General features: G+C 40.6%; 1 protein-coding gene across 2 annotated transcripts in view; it reads right to left on the bottom strand.

Annotated features, from left to right (window-relative positions):
* LOC127447823 (high affinity cGMP-specific 3',5'-cyclic phosphodiesterase 9A-like) overlaps window positions 1–23538 on the bottom strand; it is a 46279-nt gene extending 22741 nt beyond the window's left edge. For both annotated transcript variants that reach the window (XM_051709899.1, XM_051709900.1), the window contains exons 1-4: window positions 23264–23538; window positions 8515–8585; window positions 8311–8388; window positions 7427–7470 (exon numbers count right to left, since the gene is read on the bottom strand). In XM_051709899.1, coding sequence (XP_051565859.1) covers window positions 7427–7470; window positions 8311–8388; window positions 8515–8585; window positions 23264–23326 — 256 coding nt within the window. In that variant the 5' untranslated portion in view covers window positions 23327–23538. The remainder of the gene's footprint in view (window positions 1–7426; window positions 7471–8310; window positions 8389–8514; window positions 8586–23263) is intronic.
* Between the last annotated feature and the right edge of the window lie 250 nt (window positions 23539–23788).

The following is a 23788-nucleotide window of genomic DNA, read 5'->3' as shown; positions in this document are numbered from 1 at the left end:
CTCCAACTTCTGATTGGCATCGCCAGCAGGTGGGTGTGTCTTTAAGACCAAGCCTATATAATCTAGAGGGGGTCCAAAAAATCTATATAAATCTTAAATTGCATAAGGCGAACCCTTGCATCTCTAGATACAGACTTTACATTTTTCAGAATCTTAGTCCACACTCCATCCTCCAATACCAAATTCAAATCTTTTTCCCATACTCAAGTCAAGGCTCCATCCCCCAGACTCTGAATTAGCAGGGAGTAATACACTGATGCCTCATGACCTTTTCCAAAAGCAGCAATCACCTCTCCCAAAGCACCTGCCGCCTTGTGGGGAGCAGAAAGGGGACTTGTAGATACATAATTTGGGGTTCAGCCATATGCTTGAGGCAACATTTAAATAAATGTCCGAATTAAATACTCTGGCCACTCTTGTCCAAATCACATGCAAATGTGAAATAACGGGGTGTGATTTAACTTCTCCAGTTACTTTGATAGAAAGGCTTTGCAGTGGCAAAATAGGGGCAAGGACTTCCTGTTCAATAGAAAACCAGGGAGGGGCTCTTTCAGGTGGAAACGACCAATGAGCCAAATGCCTGAGGCCAAACGCATAATAATAAAACAAAATCTTGGGTAGGCCTAGCCCACCTTTGTCTATCGGCCTATGTAACTTATTAAAATGCAATCTGGGACGTTTACCATTCCAAATGAAGGACTTCGCTATGCTATCAAATTGCTAGAAATAAGAGAGGGGGACATCTACAGGGAGAGACTGTAGCAGGTAGTTAAATTTTGGAATACAATTCATTTTAATAACATTAACATTCACAATCATCGATAAATGTAATGAAGCCCACCTGCCCACATTACTCAAAAACCTTTTTATTAAAGGGTCAAAATTAACTCTAACTAAATCACACAAATTTGCTGGGAATAAAATACCCAAATACTTAATGCCCTGTTTGGGCCACTGGAAGGTGCCCGGCTGGAAAGCCGTTACTGGACAGTACGCTGTCAGAACCAAAGCTTCGGATTTAGACCAATTGACTATGTATCCTGAGAACTTGGAAAAGGAATGAATAATTCTGTGGAGGCAAGGCATAGATCTAGTAGGTTCAGAGACAAATAATAAAATATCATCTGCGTAAGGCAAAAGCTTATGCGCCACACCTCCCACAACCACCCCTGGAAAATCATCCTCCTTTCTTATCGTGGCTGCTAATGGTTCCAGGGCAAGACAGAACAATAATGGGAAAGAGGGCAAACCTGCCGAGTGCCCCTATCCAGAGTCAAATAATCTGAAATTAATCCATTTGTTTGTACCGCTGCTACAGGGTGTCTATAAAGTAACTTAATCCAACCAATAAATGTAATAAATGTACATAGCCGAACCCATACATTTCCAAAATCTTAAAAAGATAATCCCATTCTACCATATCAAACGCCTTTTCGGCGTCAAGTGAGATGGCAGAGACCGGAGACTGATCATTCGCTTCAGACCACATGATATTGATGAGACGCCCGATGTTATCAGAAGAGCTACGGCCCCAAATAAACCCCACCTGATAGACCAATAATGTATAAGAGATGTCATAACCTTACTTAATCGGTTAGCCAGAATTTTTGACAATATTTTTACATCTAATTGGATCAGGGAGATTGGACGGTAACTTTTACACTCACTTGGATCTTTGTCCTTTTTAAGAATCAGACTGATCCGGGCTTGTGTCAAGGTTGGAGGAAGCTTTCCATTCTTTAATGATTCAGTATAAACTTCTAACAAAAGTGGAGCCAGTTCTGTAGCATAGAATCAAAAAAATTCTGCGGCAAAACCATCTGTCCCCGGAGCCTTGCCAGTAAGTAGGGACTTAATTACCTCGTGGAGCTCCTCCAAGGTTATCTCAGAATCAAGAGTGTTTTTTTTTGCTCAGTCGTCAGTTTAGTTAGATCTAAAGGTTCCACAAAGTTATCTTAATATCTTCATCAGTAGACGAAGACGTGGGACTATAAAGATCAAGATAGAACTCTTTAAAGGCATTATTAATATCAATGGCTGAGGTAAAAATTTCACCACCAGCAGATTTCACTGAGGGAATGATAGAAAGAGACTCTCTCTGCTTTATATATTTAGCCAAAAGCTTCCCTGCTTTGTCACCCAACTCAAATTATGACTGTCTTGCCCTGAATAACCAAAACTCCACTTTCCATGACAAAATAGTATTATATCTGTATTTCAATCGGGTCAATTCTCTGAGGTCATCAGCTGACAATACGGAGCTTCAGCTCTGCCTCTGCACTTTTAATATTCTCTTCCAACTCCACGAGTTCTCGTGCTTTGGATTTTTTGATGAATGAGGCATACTGTATGATCTGACCCCTAAGAACCGCCTTAAGTGCCTCCCAAGCCACGCCCACAGAGGATACTGAGGACCAGTTGGTCTCCATATAAACATTGATTTCAGTCTTTAACATTTGTTGAAAATCAGGATTTTGCAAAAGGGACACATTAAGGCACCAACTATATGATTTATTTTTCTCTGTATATGGCAACACCTCTAAACTCACCAGGGCATGATCTGAGACTAAGATATTTCCAATTGAGCAATCAACAACAGATGAAATGAGGGATTTGGATACAAAAAAAAATCTATTCTAAAATAAATCTTATGGACTGATGAAAAAAATGTATAGTCCCTACCAGATTGGTTCAAAAGTCTCCAAATATCCATAAGACCAAGATTTTTACACATCTTGTGAAGTGTCAATGTTGCTCTAGGGGGTTTACACACTTTTGCTTCACTGTGATCAAGGACTGAGTCCATCAAAAGATTAAAGTCTCCTCCCAATATTATATCATGAGGGGTGCCAGCGGTTTGCAGCATCCCTTCAAGATCTATAAAAAAGCCCTGATCATCAGCGCTAGGTGCGTAAATATTAGCCAAAATCAACCTTTGCCCTTGAATTTTAGCTAAAACAATAATGACTCTCCCTAATTTAATATTAGTCTCTTTGAGACATTTGAATTGTAGATGTTTATTAATCAATATAATGACTCCCTTGCTCTTACTTGAGCCAGCACTAAAACAAAAAGGCAACCCCATATCTTCCCAAATTTTTCAGCTTCCTGCAGGGAGAGATGTGTTTCTTGACGAAACACAATATCATATTTCTTACATTTAAGAAAAGTAATAACCTTCCTTCTTTTTATGGGGTGCCCCAACCCATTTACATTCCATGTGGAGAGAGATAGTACACTCATATTAACATTTGACATTTTGATATAGTAGAAAAAATAAATTGTGTGTCAAAAACAAAATTATACAGACCACATTCCCCATTAGTGATACAATCAAACCCTGAATTTCCCCCCAAACAAAACAAACAGAAAAAAGAAAAACGTGCACATTAACCCCATGCACGACAGCGCCAACCGGCGACAGTCCCTCTAAACTCAAAAGGCCCATGAACGCCCACGAGCCCCCACGACAAATTTGCCATCGGATTGCTCAATTTTGCCTCACAAATTTGTGAGGCAAAATTACATAACAGAAAATACTTTGTAAAATAAACCCCAGCCAATAGGAAAAACGAACACAAAGAATGTGTAGATTCATTCACAGAACTGTCTCAAAGGTGTGATCTTCCACAAAACAAATTTCAGCTGATATAAAACCGTTCAGATATGTTCAGTGAGCCTGCTGTTATGAGTTCAGCGGATGACGTAATCATTCCAATGTCCCGTAAAAATACTCAACAAAACAAACTCCAGCCAGCAGGAGGAATAAGCACGAAGAACGAACAGATTAATCCACAGCTGTTCCAAAGGAGTGTTATTCAATAGATCAAGCTCCAGCCGCTAGGCGGAACCAATACAAAAAGAAACAAAACCGGCATCCCGGTCCCCGGATGGTCGAGGCTGCATAAAAGTATATACCATGACTTACACAATCCGTCAACTTTATAAAAGACATCCTTTTTCTTTTCACTTCACTCACATGAGAAACACCCAATGGTTTACTCACCCATTGATTCAATAAAAGACATTGCCTGATTGGGACATGTAAATACTTTGCGACCGTCCTTCGTTTCTATTCTCAGTTTGGCCGGAAACATCAAAGCAAAAGTGATCTTTCGCTGATGTAAGAGTTTCTTACATTCCTTGAACCGATCGAGTTTCTCTCTTGTCGAACTCACAAAGTCCGGGAACAAGAAAATATTAGGGTTCTTCAAGAAAGCTTCCCTTTGCTCCTCGCCTGGCACAACACAAGATCTTTATCGGATGATCTCAGAAATCTGGTCAGAATCGATCGGGGCCTGTCTCCCTCAGCAAATCTGTGAGCTGGGACTCTGTGAGCTCGCTCGATTTCCAGCTTGTGGCCTGTTATGTTGAGCAGACTCGGGAAAAGCTCATCTAGGAATTTCACCATATCTCTGCCCTCCTCATGCTCAGGAATTCCAACAATTTGAACGTTATTCCTGTGGCTTCTATTCTCAAGATCTTCAAGCTTTTCAAGGAGATGTTCCAAATCAACTTTGGTCGCGGGCAGATTAGCGGTTAATTCCCTCTCCGAAGATTCCAGACAATCGAGTCGTCTCTCAACATCAGTCACTCTTGTAACTAACTCAGAGAATTTTATTTCCATCGCCGTAATCGATCGACGTATTACAGCGAGATCCTCCAATTCAGCAAGAACCTTCGTCAACATCACTGACATTTTGGACAACTGACGCTGGATCACCTCTCCCGCCGCGCCATCCAAATCGAGTCCCCGGTCTGTAGGCCTGTCGGCGCTTTCATCCTGAACATGTAAGTGTCTTTTAATGTCTCCAAAGCCCGAGGATTTTGACTTCATTGCCATGTTTTGCCTCAAAGAGCAAATGTGTAACTGGGTGTATCAAATTTCACCAGATTATAACATGAAAATAATTACAAATTTAGCAAAGTGCGCAGAGCTCATCGCTTCTTGCATGGCGTCACGTGACCTCTCCACGTTTTCTTTGTTAAACATTCAGGTTTGAGGTTCAATAACATTTTGGATTGACTGAGAGCATTGTGTTTGTTCATCAATAAAATTAATCCTGAGGAATACAATTTGCCTAATAATTGGGCACGCAGTGTATTTGCAACAAAACAACATAAACAATATTACAAAAGAGCTGAAACATCTATGAATTCTTAATTATAACTATTTAAATGATCCCATATGTTCCCATTGATGAAGGAAACACAATTAAATCATTCAATCGCAAGGGATTAAGTGTATTCCACATAGCCTTGATTTTGTACACAATCGTTTTGATTTATTAATACTTAAAATCTTAAGTCTACAGATTTTTAAGATTAATAAATTCAAGGAACATAGTTATTTGTGTTATAAGCCCAAAACTTGACATTTCAAGTAATGTTTAATTAAGACAACTTGATTTTTCCAGTAATGTCAATATTAGAGTTTAAAGTGTAAAAAGCAGGAAAACTACACGACATAAACAATAAATCTGCTGACAAAGAGTCACAGAATGGAGACGAGTCAGAAAACCTGTCCAAAAAAATGAACTTGTGTATTAGAGTTTGCTTTGTAATCAGTAAAAAGTTTGTTATAATTATTTCTCAGCTCATGATAAGTGAGACTGTAATCCACCTCTGCTGTAGGAGTGTTTCCACAGTGATAGATGGAGATGCTCTTCAGCACACATGCAGCACTCTGCACGCTCCATTTATGGAGATTAAAGTAGATATGACTGATCACTTCAGTGGTGAATTCCTATTTCAGTCTTCATAATAAATCCAATTATTATTTTAGAATGCAAACACTTTCTGTGAAAGCAAAATGTTTTACATGTGACACATACATGTGTCTCGATTATACAGTGGCGCATAAAGTATGCAGACACTTAAGTCACATTAAAAAACGTCTTAATGCCATTGCAATCAACAACAAAATATCAAACCATGTGACATCTGCAAACAAATGACACCAGAACCTTTCTCAGAACTAACTTCACCTCTCTTTTTGCAATGACTTTCACCACCTGTTCTTGAGGAGATTTTAGTGGATGCAGAAAGTTCACACAGTTGTAACCGAGGTGTAGTTCTTTTGACGTGCTTTAGACATGTTGCATTAATGTTTGACAACCAGAAAGCGCCATGATACTTTTTGTTGTAATTTTGAACACTATATCTATTGTTTTATTGTTTAATAAGTAACAAACCAATTATTTTTTATTAATTTATTTTTTTAAATTTTTTTGGCAAAATGTTTTGCTTGAAATGAGTGCTTGTGCTACCTTCCCTTAAAATAAACAACACTTTTTTTTTTATATTTTGTTATATAACGCAATGACAGCCCGACAATTTTAATTGACTTAAGTGTCTAAATACTTTTTTGGAGCCACTGTATATAAATATTTAGGTTAACTGTCACAGACCTTTCACTCTGTCAGTCTGGGTTTTTGTCTGACAGGACCATGGCATCATCGTCCCATGTCTGTCTTGTGTTTGTTTTCTGTCTTTGTGTGAGCGCATGGTTTCGGTTGTATTCCCTGCCGTGTGCTCTTCGGTCTGTCTTGTTTCATGTCGGGAGCATGGTGTCTGGATCCTGACTTCCTATATGGTTCGGTTTCGGTCTGTGTCAGGATCCGGACACTCGTGCTCCATGTCTGTCTGTTATTGACGTGGGTGCATAGCGCTTATGTCATCTTGGCAGCATGCACTCGCGTCAATAGTTTGTCTGTCTCTCGCGAACACGGGTGCGCCTCGCTTCGTGCTCGCATTGTGTTGCGCGCCCTGATTGCGAGCTGCTTTATGTTGTGCTGATGTTTGTTCACTTCGGTCTGAGGTGTCGGGTGTGTCTGTGGCCGAACAGGTGTCCTGTCTTGTTTTTTGTCACCTGTTGCATTCATCGCGTGGTGTTTGCCGATGTGCGTTCATGCAATTCGGGTGTTTTGTTGTCTTGTGAGAGCACGTGGCTTTGTTTTGTTTCTGTATCGCCACGTGACTCTCTGTCTTACGTCATACCCCTCCTTCTTGTTTGCCCATTATTAGTTTATTAGTCACACCTGCCCTCTCTTGTTAACCTGTTGATTTCTCTCCCTATTTTAGTCTCCTCATGTTTGCTGTCCAGTGCTAGTTCATCTTGTTTCCAGTCTTGTTTGTCCTCCCTTGTCGGTCCTGCCAGTCGGTCTTGTTGCTCTTTCCCTGGTTCTTGTTTTCCAGTCCAGTCGGTCCTGTTCCCCCTGCCCAGCCTGGATTACTTACTTTGTGTTTTTCCCCTTAGGGGTAGTTTATGTTATTTTTTCCCCCTTGTGGCAGTTTGAGTTTTTTTCCCATTATTTTTTGTATTCAATAAATTCCTTTTTTAACTCTGCTATTGGGTCCTGCCTCTGCATTTCGTGACATTAACATGTTTGTGATCATTAAAAAGTACAGAACATCGGGCACTTACTTGCAAGTTGTCCACCGGTTTGAGGCACCACTTTGTACGGCGACCTTCAAAAACACCAGGACACACAAACGTAGTTACAAAGCAGCTATAGTGCCATATTAAAATATGTCCCCTCTTCCTAACTGATCATCAACACCCACTCATGTCCAGTCTCTCCTCAAGAGTGCCGCAGTTACCTGTAGAATTACCACCCAAGACATCTAATCTTCTGGAAGTCGACTGTGATAGATATGGCATGACATTAAGTGGGCACCCTTAGACTCTGCTTTTCAAGAGGAACTTCCCCTTTATCTTTATCTGGCCGCCATACATTGTTTGTTTTGTAGGCAGACCTGCATATACCCCACAGAAAAGGTATAGACAGTAGGCTACTTTATTTGGGCTTCTTACCACAGAATATTTTAAAAATTCCTTTATGTTTAATGTGTGTCCTCTGTTAACATGGATCGGATCTAACCTTGGTTTTATGCTACAAACTCTCCAGCCTTTATTTAAAGTATGCAGTTAACAAAAACACCACTGATGTTTTTATTAATGACATAGGAACTCCTAAGTTCAAATACTCTAAAGCAGTGGTTCTTTGGACATCAAGTGGCGAGCCAACCCACAACCCATTTGTGTGTCGTGACCAACCAGTTGAGAATCACTGCTCTAATTGGCTCTATAGTGGAGTCTGGCTATTTTAGAGATAAACTTAAAAACAACAGGAGTTTACATCAGTAGTCCTTTCAGAATTAATCTGTTAGCAAGAATCTAGATAAAAGGTCACAAAATTACCTGTTGTTTGTTTTTATAACCTCTTATCTCTGATAAATATTTACTACTACGTCAGTTTGAAAAGAGTTTCTGACCAAATGAAATGTTATGGGATAGGGCAGTGTTACCTTTCTGAGTTGTTTGGCATTGTGGGGTCGATGGAGACCATAGCACCTGTTGAGTCCAGAAGGGAAATGGTTGTGTTCCTGTCAGCAGCAGATACACACTCTAAAAATGGAGCACTTCAAAAATGGAAACACTTCAATCACACACACACATGCAGACACATGCACACACACACACACACACACACACACACACACACACTTTACCTGGAGAGGCCTGTGGCAGTGCAGAATAGCTCCTTAATATCACAGGGGCTACAGGAACGGCTGAAAACAACCTAAAAGAAACAAAAACAGTCAATTCACTGTCTTTAAAATTAAACTCTGTTTGTGCTAATATTCTATATTAAGATTATGTACATTTCTTAATAATCTAGATAATAGGTTGATTCCACAATTAGGGGTTTTTGTGACTCTTGGATTTTTGTGTGTGTGTGTGTGTGTGTGTGTGTAAACATTGTTGTTTTTGTTTTTTTAATAAGCTAATTTTGGTAGCTATCACCAGACTGGTGTAAATTTAAACATGTTAACTAATTGTCGTATAATGTAAAATGTTTAACTTAAATAGTAGACAGTATACATTGTGTGCTGTGCAGTATTCAGTATGTAGTATTTAATACTTTGTATTCCACTGCACTGAAAACTGTAATAAGTTGACTTTACTCAATTAACTGAGTAAACTTGTTCCTCAATTGAATTGAGTAATGGTGTCATCTCGAAAATGTGTGTAATTAAGTTCACTTGGTGTTCATTTAGAATGAATTTATTTATTTAATAATAAAAACAATGATTTATTTAATAATAATTATTCTTTATTTACTTATGAATTAATCTGATCATGCCCTTGATCAACCTTCAAATTTTACCTTCAAGTTTATTATAATATGTGGCAATATGGATTTTTCATATTGTGTGTGTGATGGTAATGACACTTTTGGATGTTTTTGGACAAATGGTTGTATTAACTGTGAATTAATAACAATAAAAAAAGAAATTTGTTGTTTCTGAATTGAAATTCTCAAACACTAACTCCTTGTTGGTAATGACAGCTAATAAACCAACCCTCCAAACATGATGTAGCCTAAAAACTTTAAAATGAATTACATTTCTGATCTTCAGACTGTCACTCTGCTGCTCTGACAGAGATGTGCCCATCTGTCAGTTTAAGAATTTTAAATATATATACTGTATATGTATTATACATAAAGTTATATTTCAAATTATGGATGTGACATTTTCAGTGAAAATTTGAAATTTAACTTCATATATAAAGTACTTGTTACCAGTATATTAAACAATTTTTATGTATAATAAGAGACCCCTGCAGATAGAATCAAGACATCAGAAAGGTTTCAGTCTGTACAAGTTTTTTCCAGTTTAGATCGGGAAGTGAGCTTGCATTACGGATGTGACAAAAATGGACACAAGTTTTTGGGAGACCACACACTTTGTAAAAACTCTGTGAATTGTAATGCACAATCCAGAAATAATAATAGCCACAGAATTTAGAAGGATCGTCACTTCTAAGAATATGTAATATCTATTTTTATTCATTGTTGTTTTCACTTAAATGGGGAAAAACCAGCGTTACGGACATGACATCTCTTCATTACGGATGTAACAGCTGTGAAAGCAGCACTTAGATCATGAGACGAAACCATTCAAAACGCTTTGAAATCTGCAGATTTCTTCGACCTCTGAGATATACAGTTGAAGTCAGAAGTTTACATACACTTAGGTTGAAATCATTAAAACTAATTTTTTAACTACTCCACAGAGTTCATTTTAACAAACTATAGTTCTGGCAAGTCATTAAGGACATCTACTTCATGCATGACATGAGTAGTTTTTCCAACAATTGTTTACAGACAGATTGTTTCACTTTTAATTGACTATATCACAATTTAAGTGGGTCAGAAGTTTACATACACTAAGTTAACATCATGGTTACTTGCGTAACCTCCGTTCCCTGATGGAGGGAGTGAGACTTTATGTCGATGTAGTGACACTAGGGGTCACTCTTGGGAGCCCGAGACACCTCTGGTCTTTGATAAAAGGCCAATGAAAATTGGCGAGTGGTATTTGCATGCCACTCCCCCGGACATACAGGTATAAAAAGAGCTGGTATGCAACCACTCATTCAAGTTTTATGCTGAGGAGCCAAGACAAGGTCTGGCCATTTCAGCGGGTAGTTCAGCATTGTGGCAGGAGGGACACAACGTCTCATTCCCTCTATCAGGGAACGGAGGTTATGCAAGTAACCATGACGTTCCCTATCTGTCACTCACTCGAAGTTGTGTCGATGTAGTGACACTAGGGGTCCCTATACGAAACGCCACAACTGGCTGAACTGTGTCTAACTGTGAACTGGCGGTGTGTGACGGACAGACCACTGTGTGCCTCGTAGCCAGCACACCAGGTCGACACATAACCTCCCCCAACATAGTTATGAGTGTCGAACGGCCCTTTGGGGACAAGTCGACTACCCAAAAGATAGAGACAGGCTAACCCAGTCGTGGCCTCTTTTCCCCTTCTTTTTTTCCACTCCCTAAAAAAGAAGAGGGATTATCCGACTGGGCCGCCAGGTCCAGTCGGGGGGTGTCCCTCCCAAGGAGAGGACACCGCAGAGACCACACCTCACCCAAAGGGGGGGGGGGGATATTTAAGTGGAAAAATACATCACATGGTCTTGCCGACCATGTGGAGAGTCTTCAAGGTAGATCCTGCCCAACAGAGGGGCTCTGCCCAAGGAAGACGCAGTTTGCCAACGGGAAACGAATTAGCAGAAGATATACATCGCATGGGGTTTGCCTTACAGGGAACCGCCAAATGCGGAGCACCTACCCCAGAACAGGGCTCTTAGTTAGCACGTGTACTGGGCTGGCAGCGAGTCTCTCCGAAAACTCGACTGCCAAAGGGCTCGGAGGAAGTCAACAAGGGAACATAGTTTGTGAACACTACTGGGAATTAATGGCGCACGTCTTCAGCTCAAAAGAGGTGGAAGGTGCTATGTGCAAGCGATACACCCGGCCGGATTTCCCGGGTTTATCCGCTTGTATAGCGTGCCACTACCTGGGATGAAACCGGTTCCACCCGGAGGTTGTAGAACCTCGCAAAGGTGTTGGGTGTTGCCCAGCCTGCTGCTCTGCAAATGCCTGTTAGAGAGGCACCCCTGGCCAGGGCCCAGGAGGCCGCTACACCCCTGGTAGAATGGGCTCGTAGCCTTACCGGGGGCGGCATGTCCTGGGCATGATATGCCATAGCTATGGCGTCAATGAGCCAGTGGGTGATCCTCTGCTTGGAGACAGCGCTTCCTTTCTGCTGTGCACCAAAGCAGACAAAGAGCTGCTCAGAGATTCTAAAGCTATGCGTGCGATCCAAATAGATGCGTAAAGTGCGCACCAGACACAGCAATGATATGGCTGGGTCTGCCTCCTCCTGGGGTAGCACTCGCAGGTTCACAACCTGATCCCTAAAAGGGGTCGTGGGAACCTTGGGCACAAAGCCCGGTCGGGGTCTCAGGATCACGTGAGAGTAGCCCGGATCGAACTCCAGGCACGTTTCGCTGACAGAGAACGCTTGCAGGTCTCCTACCCTCATGACGGAAGTGAGCGCAGTCAGGAGGGCAGTCTTCAAGGAGAGTGCCTTAAGCTCAGCTGACTGCAAAGGCTCAAAGGGGGCTCTCTGTAGACCCTGAAGAACTACAGAGAGGTCCCATGAGGGAATGAGGTGCGGTCTGGAGGGATTCAGCCTCCTGGCGCCTCTCAGGAACCTGATGATAAGGTCGTGCTTCCCTAAGGACTTACCGTCGACTGCGTCGTGGTGTGCTGCTATGGCGGCAACGTACACCTTCAAGGTGGAAGGGGACAACCGCCCTTCCAACCTCTCCTGCAGGGTCTGCGGGCATAGGTGCACTGCGAGTGCCTTTATCCATCGGAGGATTGCCGAATAGCCCTTGGCCGCCCCACCACCGAGGGTAGTGAGGGCGGGGAAGCTGAAAAGATCGGGACCAGGCAGTAAAAAGTGCCTCCCACAACCTTGTCAGCTCTTCATGCACTTCCGGGAAAAAAGGAACGGGGGCGGGGCGTGGCTTTGAGCGGTGCCGCGAGCCCAGGAACCAATCATCGAGCCGCAAGGGTTCAGGGAAGAGCGGAGGGTTCCACTCTAGCCGACGCTCGCGGCTGCCCGGGAAAGCATGTCATGTCATCTCTGTGTCAGCCTGTGACTGGGCAATCATCCCCAAAGGGAGAAGCCCAGCTGAGGCTTCCGCGTCTGACTGGATGAGCCTGCTCTCTGATGCTGCGCTCGAGAGCTCATCACATTCGTGGGCTCCGAATAAGAGGTCGAACTCACCATGAGACGAGCCGGCGGACTCATCCGGAAGCCAGATAGGGGCAGACGAGCGTGCTGGGGAATGGGAGGTCCGCGGGGGGATACCCGATGGAGGCGGTCCCATTGGGGTCCCCAAATCGCCCCCAGTGCTAGCCGCACTGGCCTCATACCCGTGGGTAAAAGGACCGAGGCGGGGAGCCTCTGGGGTGGCTTGCTTTCTTACGAAGGCGAGCCGTGACCGCATCGTTGCCATGGACATGTCCTCGCAATGAGTACATGACCATCCACGAATGCTGTCTCCACGTGAGCAGTGCCCAGACACGAAAGACAGTGATCGTGACCGTCAGAAGGCGAGAGATAACGTGTGCAACCAGGAATAACACACAAAGGAAAGGCATCTTTAAAAAGACGCGTCTTTAAAAAGACGTTCCGTGCGCTCTTTTAGAGAAATATACTCTTTTAGAGAAATATACTCTTATTTCTGCTGAAGCGCCCAGGGGCATTCTCTGAAGTGCACCAGTGCAGAGGAGGGAGAAGCCGCTGAAATGCGCCGTCAGATCCAGCAGAGGTGAATGAACAGTCATGGGAATTCAGCTCAGTGAGCATGACCGTTCGGCTCCGAAGAGAAAATCTGAATGAGTGGTTGCATACCAGCTCCTTTTATTCCCGTATGTCCGGGGGACTGGCATGCAAATACCACTCGCCAATTTTCAATTTTCATTTTTTTATCAAAGACCAGAGGTGTCTCGGGCTCCCAAGAGTGACCCCTAGTGTCACTACATCGACACTACATCGAGTGTGTGACAGATAGGGAACTGTGCCTTTATGCAGCTTTGAAAATTCCAGAAAATGATGTCAAGACTAATTTAGCTTCTGATAGGCTAATTGGAGTCAATTGGAGATGTACATGTGGATGTATTTTAAGGCCTACTTTCAAACTCCGTGCCTCTTTGCTTGACATCATGGAAAATAAAAAAGTCATTTTTATTTGTATAGCGCCTTTCACAACACACGTCGTTTCAAAGCAGCTTTACAGAAAATCATGCATTAACAGAAAATGAAACTGTAATATCTATAATGTCTTAGAGTCATCGTTGTGTAGTTTGATAAAATAAGATTGGAATTCTGTTTAAAAATAAGTAATTAAATAATAATTGTATCTAGTACCCAGTGAGCAAGCCAAAGGCGACTGTGGCAAGTAACACAAACTCCATAAGATGTTGGTTAATGGAGAAAAATAACCTTGGGAGAAACCAGGCTCACTGTGGGGGTCAATTCCCCGCTGGCTAACTTCATGAATATAATGCCAATTTTACTTATGTATCGTGCAAGTCATGGTTTAAAATGATTAAACTAAGTAAGTGTTAAGGGTCAGTGTTTAAACAAAGATTTTGTATGAACTGTAAGATTAATGACTAATGTCCTGGATGAACTGCAGAAGTTCACATAGATGCAATTGTCCTTGTTAGTCGGCTGATGAAGGGTTTTGTTGGCAATAAATTGATAGTCTATGTATTCCATTTCAAGAAAGTAGTCCATCAATAGATCAAGGTGATGCAGGCAGAGATCAGTGAGGTGCATTGCAGTTCAACCGGCCTGTAATTTCTGTGAGGTCTATCCTAAGTCCAAGGTTGAGGCAATGGCATATGATGTATCCCATGTCTTATGGTTGGAGTTGGCATCAGTTCATCTTCTGAAGTCAATCGTAATAGACTGAAGTGATGCTTGGCTGGCACCGGCTGCTATTAGTCATCATCACTCAGAGACATGTAGCAGTGGAGTCCAATACGAAGCAGGAATGGAGCTGGATCCAGACGGTTCTGGTGACCTCAGGATAGGAGTCCCGAGGTTGAGACAGGGAAACAAATAGAATAATATTAGGATAGATACCATTCAATTTATTGCAGAGTTATAGATCATGATCAATGTTTCTGGTTTCTGGTTCCGGCAGACCTAATTAAAGCAGCCTAATTTTGAGATGAAGGATAAATTAGGTGTATACCTGGCTAAACAGATGAGTCATTAGTCTAGATTAGTCTGAATGAGTGTGTCTGCATCTCGAACAGTGTTAGGGAGACTATTCCATAGTTTAGGAGCCAAATATGAAAAGGATCTACCTCCTTTTGTGGATTTTGATATTCTAGGAACTATTAACAGACCAGAACTGTGCGATCGTAATGAACGTGATGGAATATAGCATGGTAGAAGGTCACTTAATTTCTGCGGAGCAAGACCATTCAAAGCTTTGTACGTAGTTAACAGAATTTTAAGATTAATACAAAATTTAACAGGCAGCCAATGTAACGACGATAAAATGGGGCTAATATGATCATATTTCTTGGTTCTAGTCAGCACTCTGGCTGCTGCATTTTGAACCAGTTGAAGTTGCTTGCAGTCCCAGTAATGCATTACAATAATCTAGTCTTGAGGTCATGAATGCATTAATTAGTTTTTCGCCATCAGCAACAGAGAGCATGTGTTGTAATTTAGCAATATTTCTAAGGTGGAAGAATGCTGTTCAACAAACATTGGTAATTTGATTTTAAAAGGACAGATTGGTATCAGATGTAACAACTAAGTTCTTCGCTGTTGAAGACGATGTAACAGTACATTCATCGAGAGTCAAGTTATATTTTAGCGGCTTATTTTGAAAGGTTTTTGGTCCAATAATTAGTACCTCTGTTTTGTCAGAATTGAGTAGAAGGAAATTTCTGGCCATTTATTTCATTGATACTCTCTGCTAATTTGTAGAATTGTGAAATTTCGTCTGGTTTTGAAGAAATATAAAGTTGGGTATCGTCAGCATAACAGTGGAAACTTATTTCACGATTCCTGATAATATCTCCCAGGGGAAACATATACAAGGAGAAAAGCAGAGGCCCTAAAACTGATCGTTGTGGCACTCCATACTTTACTTTTGTTTGGTTTGACAATTCCTCATTTAAATAGACAAAGTGGTAGCAGTCTGCTAAATAGGACCTAAACAATGCTAATGCAACTCCACAAATGCCAACATAATTCTCTAGCCTATTCAAGAGAATGTCGTGATCTATCGTGTCGAATGCAGCATTAAGATCTAAAAGCACTAGAAGTGAAATGCAGCCACGATCAGATGATAAGCGCAAGTCATTTGTAACTCTGGTAAATGCAGTCTCTGTACTGTGATGGGGCTAAATCCTGACTGGAATTGTTCATATGTACTATTTCTCTGTACAAATGAACATAGTTGGGAGGATACTACCTTTTCTAGTATTTTCGACATAAATGGGAGATTTGAAATTGGGCTATAATTAGCCAGTTCTCCAGGATCATGTTGTGGCTTCTTAATAAGCGGTTTGATAACTGCCATTTTAAAGTTTCTTGGGACATGTCGTAAGGATAGAGAGGAGTTAATAATATTAAGAAGAAGTTCTGAGATTACAGGGAATACCTCTTTTAAGAGCTTAGTTGGTATTGGATCTAACATACATGTTGTGGCTTTTGATGTTTTGATAAGTTTTGTTAGCTCTTCATGACAGCAAAGGATTGAAGTTGTATGTGAGGAAAATTATGAGACACAGTTTTCTGAGGTATTGTGACAGATGATTGCATAATTCCAATTTTATTTCTGATTATTTCAATTTTATCAGTAAACTAATTCATGAAGTCATTACTCTTGTGCTGCGACAGAATATCTGGTTCAGCTGAGGCTTTATTCCTAACCAATTTAGCCACAGTACTGAATAAACACCAAGGATTGTTGTGGTTATTTTCTATGAGTTTGCTAAAATATGCTGACCTGGCAGCTTTTAGTGCCTGTCTGTAACTATCCTTCTATGCACAGCGAAATACCTCTAATTTTGTATTCTTCCACTTGCGCTCCATTTTCTGAGCTGCTCTCTTGAGAGCATGAGTGTGATCATTGTACCATGGTGCGGAGATTTTTTCTTTAATTTTCTTTAATCGAAGTGGGGCGACACTATCAAGAGTGCTAGAGGAGAGCCTGGGTAGCTCAGTAGTAAAAAAACGCTGGCTAGTTCGAATCCCAGGGCGTGCTGAGTGACTCCAGCCAGGTCTCCTAAGCAACCAAATTGGCCCAGTTGCTAGGGAGGGTAGAGTCACATGGGGTAACCTCCTCGTGGTCGCTGTAATGTGGTTCGTTCTCGGTGGGGCGTGTGGTGAGTTGAGCGCGGATGCTGCGGTGGATGGTGTGAAGCCTCCACACGCGCTATGTCTCCGTGGAAAGCGCTCAACAAGCCGCATGATAAGATGCACAGGTTGATGGTCTCAGACGTGGAGGCAACTGGGATTCATCCTCCGCCACCCGGATTGAGGCGAATCACTACGCGACCGCGAGGACATAAAAGCGCACTGGGAATTGGGCATTCCAAATTGGGTAAAAAAAAAAAAAAAAAAAAAAAAAAAAGAGTGCTAGAGATGACTGTATTTATATTTTCTGTTATTTCATCAAGTTCTTCTATGCTTTGGGGCTTACTGAGTGTATGTGATAGATCTGGAAGATTATTAGTGAAGCTATCTTTAGTGGTCGAAAGAATAGTTCTAACTGAACGATAGCGTGGAGTAAATTGAGTAACATTAGCTGATCGCAGCTTACAAGAGAGGAGGTAATGATCTGAGATGTCAACGCTCTGTGGTAGAATTTCTATAGTATCAACATCAACTCCATATGACAGAATTAAATCTAGCGTATGATTATGGCGATGAGTTGGTCCTCTCACATTTTGTCTCACTCTAGGAGAGTTGAGAATATCGATAAATGCTAATCCCAATGTGTCATTTTCATTATCTATATGAATGTTGAAATCACCAACAATTAAAGCTCTATCTACACTAACTACAAGATCTGATAAAAAATGAGCAAATTCACCAAGGAAATCAGAATAAGGCCCGGGTGATCTATATATTGTAGTAAGGGCAAAAGACGACAGAGTTTTTTTATTTATATCTGACGGTGTCACATTATTTCAAAAGACTTAAACTTATATCCTGTCCTCTAAGTAACACCAACAACTTCACTGTAAATTGTAGCAACACCTCCTCCTCGACCCTTCAGACAAGGCACATGTTTACAACAATAACCTGGGGGAGTAGGTTCATTTAAACTAATATATTCATCTGGTTTAAGCCAGGTTTCAGTCAAACAGAGTGCATCCAAACTATGATCTGTAATAATTTCATTTACAATTAGTGCTTTGTTAGAAAGAGATTTAATGTTTAGTAGCCCTACCTTCATATGATGTTTAACTTTATTTTTTTTGTTTTGTTCAAGTTTGACCTTAATAAAAAAATGTCTAAATTATTTAGTGAGAGTTTTGTGTTTGGTAGTTCGGGGAACAGACAGACAGTCTCTATGTGATATCTAGGTGATACAATCTCTATGTGTTGTAATTTGTGTGACCTGTGTGACGTCTCAAGGCAGCAAGCAGACATTCGGATTAATCAGTTTGTCTGCTTCCTGACCTGGGCCCCAGTTAATCAAATACTATCATTATTAAGACTATGAGCCAAATTACTAGAGAGGAGAGCGGCACCTTCCCTGGAGGGATGGAGTCCGTCTCTCTTTAGCAGGTCAGGTCTACCCCAAAAACTCTTCCAATTGTCTATACTATTCTCCAGACACCACTCAGACATCCAGCCATTCAGTGACACTAATCTACTATAAACCTCGTCACCATGATGAGCAGGGAGGGGGCCAGAGCATATTACAGTGTCTGACATTGTTTTTGCAAGTTTACACACCTCTTTAACATTATCTCTAGTGATCTCCATCTGGCGAAGCCAGACATCATTAGTGCCAACATGAATAACACTTTTAGAAAATCTACGTATAGCATTAGTCAGCACTTGTACATTTGATCTGATGTCAGACGCTCTGGTACCCAAAATGCATTTAACAATAGTGGCTGGAGTCTCTATTTCCATGTTCCTTACAATAGAATCACCAATTATTAGGGCTCTTTCAACATGATTCTCAATGGGTGCATCACTGAGTGGGGAGAATCTATTGGATACCCTACTAGGAACGGGAGAATGGTGTCGATTTACTGAGCAAGTATACCGCCGAGACGTCACCCAAACGCCCTGCTGCAGGGGCTCTAGAGACAGAACCAAAGTGTGTGTGTTGTTCACAGTATCCACCAGCTTCTCTTTCTTACTGACCTCCACTAGCACTCGGATGCGTGTCTCTAACTCATTAACCTTCTCTGTCAGCCTGACTAATTCCTTACATTTATCACATGTGAATCCCTCACTGCTGATGGAAGAAGCTATTGTAAACATGTGATATGCAATGCAGGAAGAAATAACATGAGCAAATGCCATGACTTACCACAATTGATTGTTGTTGTTGTTGTTGTTGGTTGTTTCTGAGCGGTGAGGGTTGAGATCGATGTGAATCCCTCATGCAATTGTTTGTTGTTATGGTTGTTCTTGATAAGCGGTGCTTTGAGATCGATGCATTAATCCGTGTAACACAGAGGAGAAAAACGGGTGCGTGCTGTAAAATGCACGCAGTTTAATCCGCGCTTTGCAAGTGGAAAATGTAAGTGGAAAATGCACGCAGTTCAATCACGATAAGAGAATAATGCGGGGGAAAACACGATGCATGCTGAAAAATGGCAGATGTTAAGGATTAAAAGCTGAAAACAGATAGATAAGCAGTGCTAAAAAAAAAAGCTAGCAAGCTACAAACACAGACTCGAGCTAGGTGCCAGCAGCAACAGGTAAAATACACAAATGAAACAGTAGAAAAGCGGAAAGTCCTGAAACACGGTAAAATGACAAAGGATAAAACGATGAACGTATGAGAATAAGAATAAGCAATACTAAGCAGGTTAGCAGGCTACAAACACTCAAAAAAAAAAAACTCCGAAGAAAAATTGTGGACCTCCACAAGTCTTGTTCATCCTTGGGAGCAATTTCCAAATGCCTGAAGGTACAACGTTCATCTGTACAAACAATAGTACGCAAGTATAAACACCACGGGACCACGCAGCCATCATACCGCTCAGGAAGGAGACGCATTCTGTCTCCTAGAGATGAACGTAGTTTGGTGCAAAAAGTGCAAATCAATCCCAGAACAACAGCAAAGTTCCTTGTGAAGATGCTGGAGGAAACAGGCAGACAAGTATCTATATCCACAGTAAAACGAGTCCTATATCGACATAACCTGAAAGGCTGCTCAGCAAGGAAGACTCCACTGCTCCAAAAACACCATACAAAAAGCCAGACTACAGTTTGCAAGTGCACATGGGGACAAAGATCTTACTTTTTGGAAAAATGCCCTCTGGTCTGATGAAACAAAAATTGAACTATTTGGCCATAATGACCATCGTTATGTATGAAGGAAAAAGGGTGAGGATTGCAAGCCGAAGAACACCATCCCAACCGTGAATCGTGGGGATGGGGGTGCTTTGCTGCAGGAGGGACTGGTGCACTTCACAAAATAGATGGCATCATGAGGAAGGAAAATGATATGGATATATTGAAGCAACATCTCAAGACATCAGCCAGGAAGTTAAAGCTCAGTCACAAATGGGTCTTCCAAATGGACAATGACCCCAAGCATACCTCCAAAGTTGTAGCAAAATGGCTTAAGGACAACAAAGTGAAGGTACTGGAGTAGCCATCACTAAGCCCTGACCTCAGTCTGATAGAAAATTTGTGGGCAGAACTGAAAAAGCATGTGTGAGCAAGAAGGCCTAAAAACCTGACTCAGTTACACCAGTTCTGTCTGGAGAAATGGGCCAAAATTCCAGCAACTTATTGTGAGAAGCTTGTGGAAGACTACCCAAAACATTTGACCCAGGTTAAACAATTTAAAGGCAATGCTACCAAATACTAACAAAGTGTTTGTAAACTTCTGACCCACTGGAAATGTGATGAAAGAAATAAAAGCTGAAATAAATCATTCTCTCTACTATTATTCTGACATTTCACATTCTTAAAATAAAGTAGTGATCCTAACTGACCTAAGACAGGGAATGTTTTCTATGATTAAATGTCAGGAATGTGAAAAACTGAGTTTAAATGTATTTGGCTAAGGTGTATGTAAACTTCTGACTTCAGCTGTATTATATTAAGTTATAATACCCATCAAGGCTGCATGATGAACTGAAATTAGATTGAAAACGCCATTTTTCCATGGTATGGTTGACATTTTCATGGAAATGAAATATATTTGAAAAGCTCAATTGCTCTCTAAAGTGATTGGCATCATGATAATGACAACAATTTTTTGTAACAGAAAAGTTGAAAATACTCCCATAAATACTATGAAATAAAAGTTCTTTTGAAAAGGTTCAAAGTAGAAGTTTCATTATTTTAATTGAATTTCTTTCAAAAAAGAAGAAAATAAAACATAGCACACCTGATAAATTGCAGGTGCATAGGAAAAATAACTGAAAGAAATAAAGAAGAAACAAAATCCAGCACACTGCTGCTGCTTGCAAATAAACAATTTAATTAATACAACGTTTTGGTCATGCCTGACGAAGGTGACATGACCAAAACATTGTATTAATTAAATGTTTTATTCACAAGCTGCAGCAGTGTGCAGGATTTTGTTTCTGTTTTGAACTGAATTTCTTTCCAAATTAATTCTATTCCCAAAATATGGAAAAAGTAATGGAAGAGACACAAAAATTTTAATCAACTTTTTTTTAAACTCCAATGATTAATTTTTTCTTTTTTCTTTAACAATATCTTTGAGGACAGAAAAGTTCCCCTAATTGAAGAATCTCTCTATATTTGACAAAAGCAGAATATGACCACGTAAATATTTCTGGTTTCCATGTGGTGCTGACCATTAAACATTACATTTTACTGATTAATTGAGACTTCTGAGCACAGCCAAGGCCAAGTCCAGTCACCTGTCATTTGTAGTGTCAATCGTGACCCCTGAGTGGCCCTGACCCACTTAAAAAACATATTGTGTATATGCCATCAACAGACACAACAAGACAGGTGACAAACACACACACACACACACACACACACACACACACAAAGACAATGAGGGGGGTTGCAGCTGACACAGAGCAAGGTCAGAGAGAGAGAGAGAGAGAGAGAGAGAGAGAGAGAGAGAGAGAGAGAGAGAGAGCAAATGTGAGTTATTCTGTATATGACTTACAGCTTAAAAGAGAAAAGTGAATGATTGAAAAGGAGTGGGAGAAAGAGAGTTATATGGCCACATTGTTACATAATGCAATTGCAGGTTTTAAACTGAAGGATATGAGAAACTCTTATTAGTGTCCAAAAAAGCTTCTAATTTAATACTTTGTCAAAGATGAACTTAAAACACATAACTCACAGCCTTAATAATAGAGACTATAAAATTATGTACCATCAACCACAGAGCAAAAATACACTGTCTCATTTTAGCAGTGGAGCATTTACAGTTTTTCAAGTATCTTCCAGTGTCTATGTGATATTTTAGTCACTGGAAGCTGTAATAGTCGAATATTACTTAAAAGGTGCAGAAGACAGTTGCACTGGAACAAAGTAAATTATATTTACTTTCCCGCTTCTTCTGTATTAAAAATGTTTTGTGTGTGTGTGTGTGTGTGTGCAGGCAGTGTGGGTGTATGCACACACATACAGATGTGCTCATTAAGATGTCCTTTTGTTTTTCATTGTGCTGTAGGCTTTTATATGCTGATTCTTTTTTATTAATTTTTTTGGTCACATTGCCAAGACAGAACAATAACAGCCAGATGCACGTTTGTAACAGAAAACTAAGCATTATATTACTCTAATGTATGCACAACACACTAATTTGTTGTAAAAGCGATTATTAATAAATATACAGTGATGGCAACTGATTGTCATCATGGATATCTGTAAAGTAACTGCAAATATCCCAATTATCTGTTTGATCTAGATAACTGATCATCAAAGGCCTTTAGACCAGCCGTTCGACCTTATAACACCAAGAGTTGAGAACACACTCCTGAAAGCATGAGAATATGTGGGTTTTATTAAATGTTGAAGCATAACAAGACAAAAATGGGTTTAAATGTTTTATGGCGTATGTAAGAGTGGTAAAGGGTGCAAGAGAAAGTGTGCAGTTCATAAATGCAGGTCAAAAATGTTGTATCATCATCATCACTATAATCAGAACAATTATCCAAACAGCAACTAACCTTTCGACCTGTGTTGCAAATAAACAGAATCTAAAATACAAGTATGCTAGTAGTTTTAAATGTCGTTTATTAACAGTTGTTTTTTTTAAAGGTGTCCTAGCATCAAAAACTTTTAAAGAATAATTTGTATAATGAATGATTGTTATTTAGTTTGAATTATTCTTGCTTTTATCTTGAGAGAAATGGATGACACTTTGAGTATAGTCATTCTTATTTAACTAGAGTTAAATACTTTTTTTTAATTTTTTTTTATTATTATTATTATTTTTTTTTACAAGATTGCAACAACCTTATGATTTTGTCATTTTAAAACATCATCTGTTGGATTTAAATGCAACTAAATACAATAGCTAATTAACTGTTTTAGGGAGGGCAATGTTTTGAAAAGGGCTAAGGAAACTACATAAAACGCTACGTTTAATACATAAAAAAAAAAAAAAAAAAACAACAACAAAAATCTGAGCATCACACGAGCGTTTTACCTTCTGAATCCTTCCATCCACGTCCAGGTATATGATCCGATACGCCGAAGACGCGCTGCCCATCTCGCTCGTGCGCGGCACTCCGTGGCCGACCTGAAGTAAAATCCTGACCGTTTCTTTGAACAGGAACGGATTTAATTACGTAGTGACTGTGTTTCTCATTGACACTGATCTCTTCTTTATTCAGTGCCCCCCTTCACTCTCACTAGTGCACGCGCTCTCATTATGATCTCCATAGTAACCAAACCACACAAGGACGCGCGAGGATGGAGAGGCGTTTCCCACCGTGAGAATCCTGAAGACAAACTGTAATAATGTAGTGAGAACTGCACGTGACCGCAGAATAGAAGAATTGATGAAGATGAGTCTGAAGTGGCAAAATGAACAGACGGGGTCCAGGAGTCATATAGAGGAAGCGTGATTGAATCCCTGTGGCAAATGTAATGATTCATCTGTCATGATGACCCGAGACTCACATTGTGTGGATGTCTAATATCTTAATACATTGATCTAGAGCTTGACTGG

The sequence above is a fragment of the Myxocyprinus asiaticus genome, chromosome 11 (assembly GCF_019703515.2).
Source record: "Myxocyprinus asiaticus isolate MX2 ecotype Aquarium Trade chromosome 11, UBuf_Myxa_2, whole genome shotgun sequence".
NCBI classification, from domain to species: domain Eukaryota; kingdom Metazoa; phylum Chordata; class Actinopteri; order Cypriniformes; family Catostomidae; genus Myxocyprinus; species Myxocyprinus asiaticus.
The sequence above is the reverse complement of the archived record's forward strand: the minus strand, read 5'-3'. Positions and strand labels throughout refer to the sequence as shown.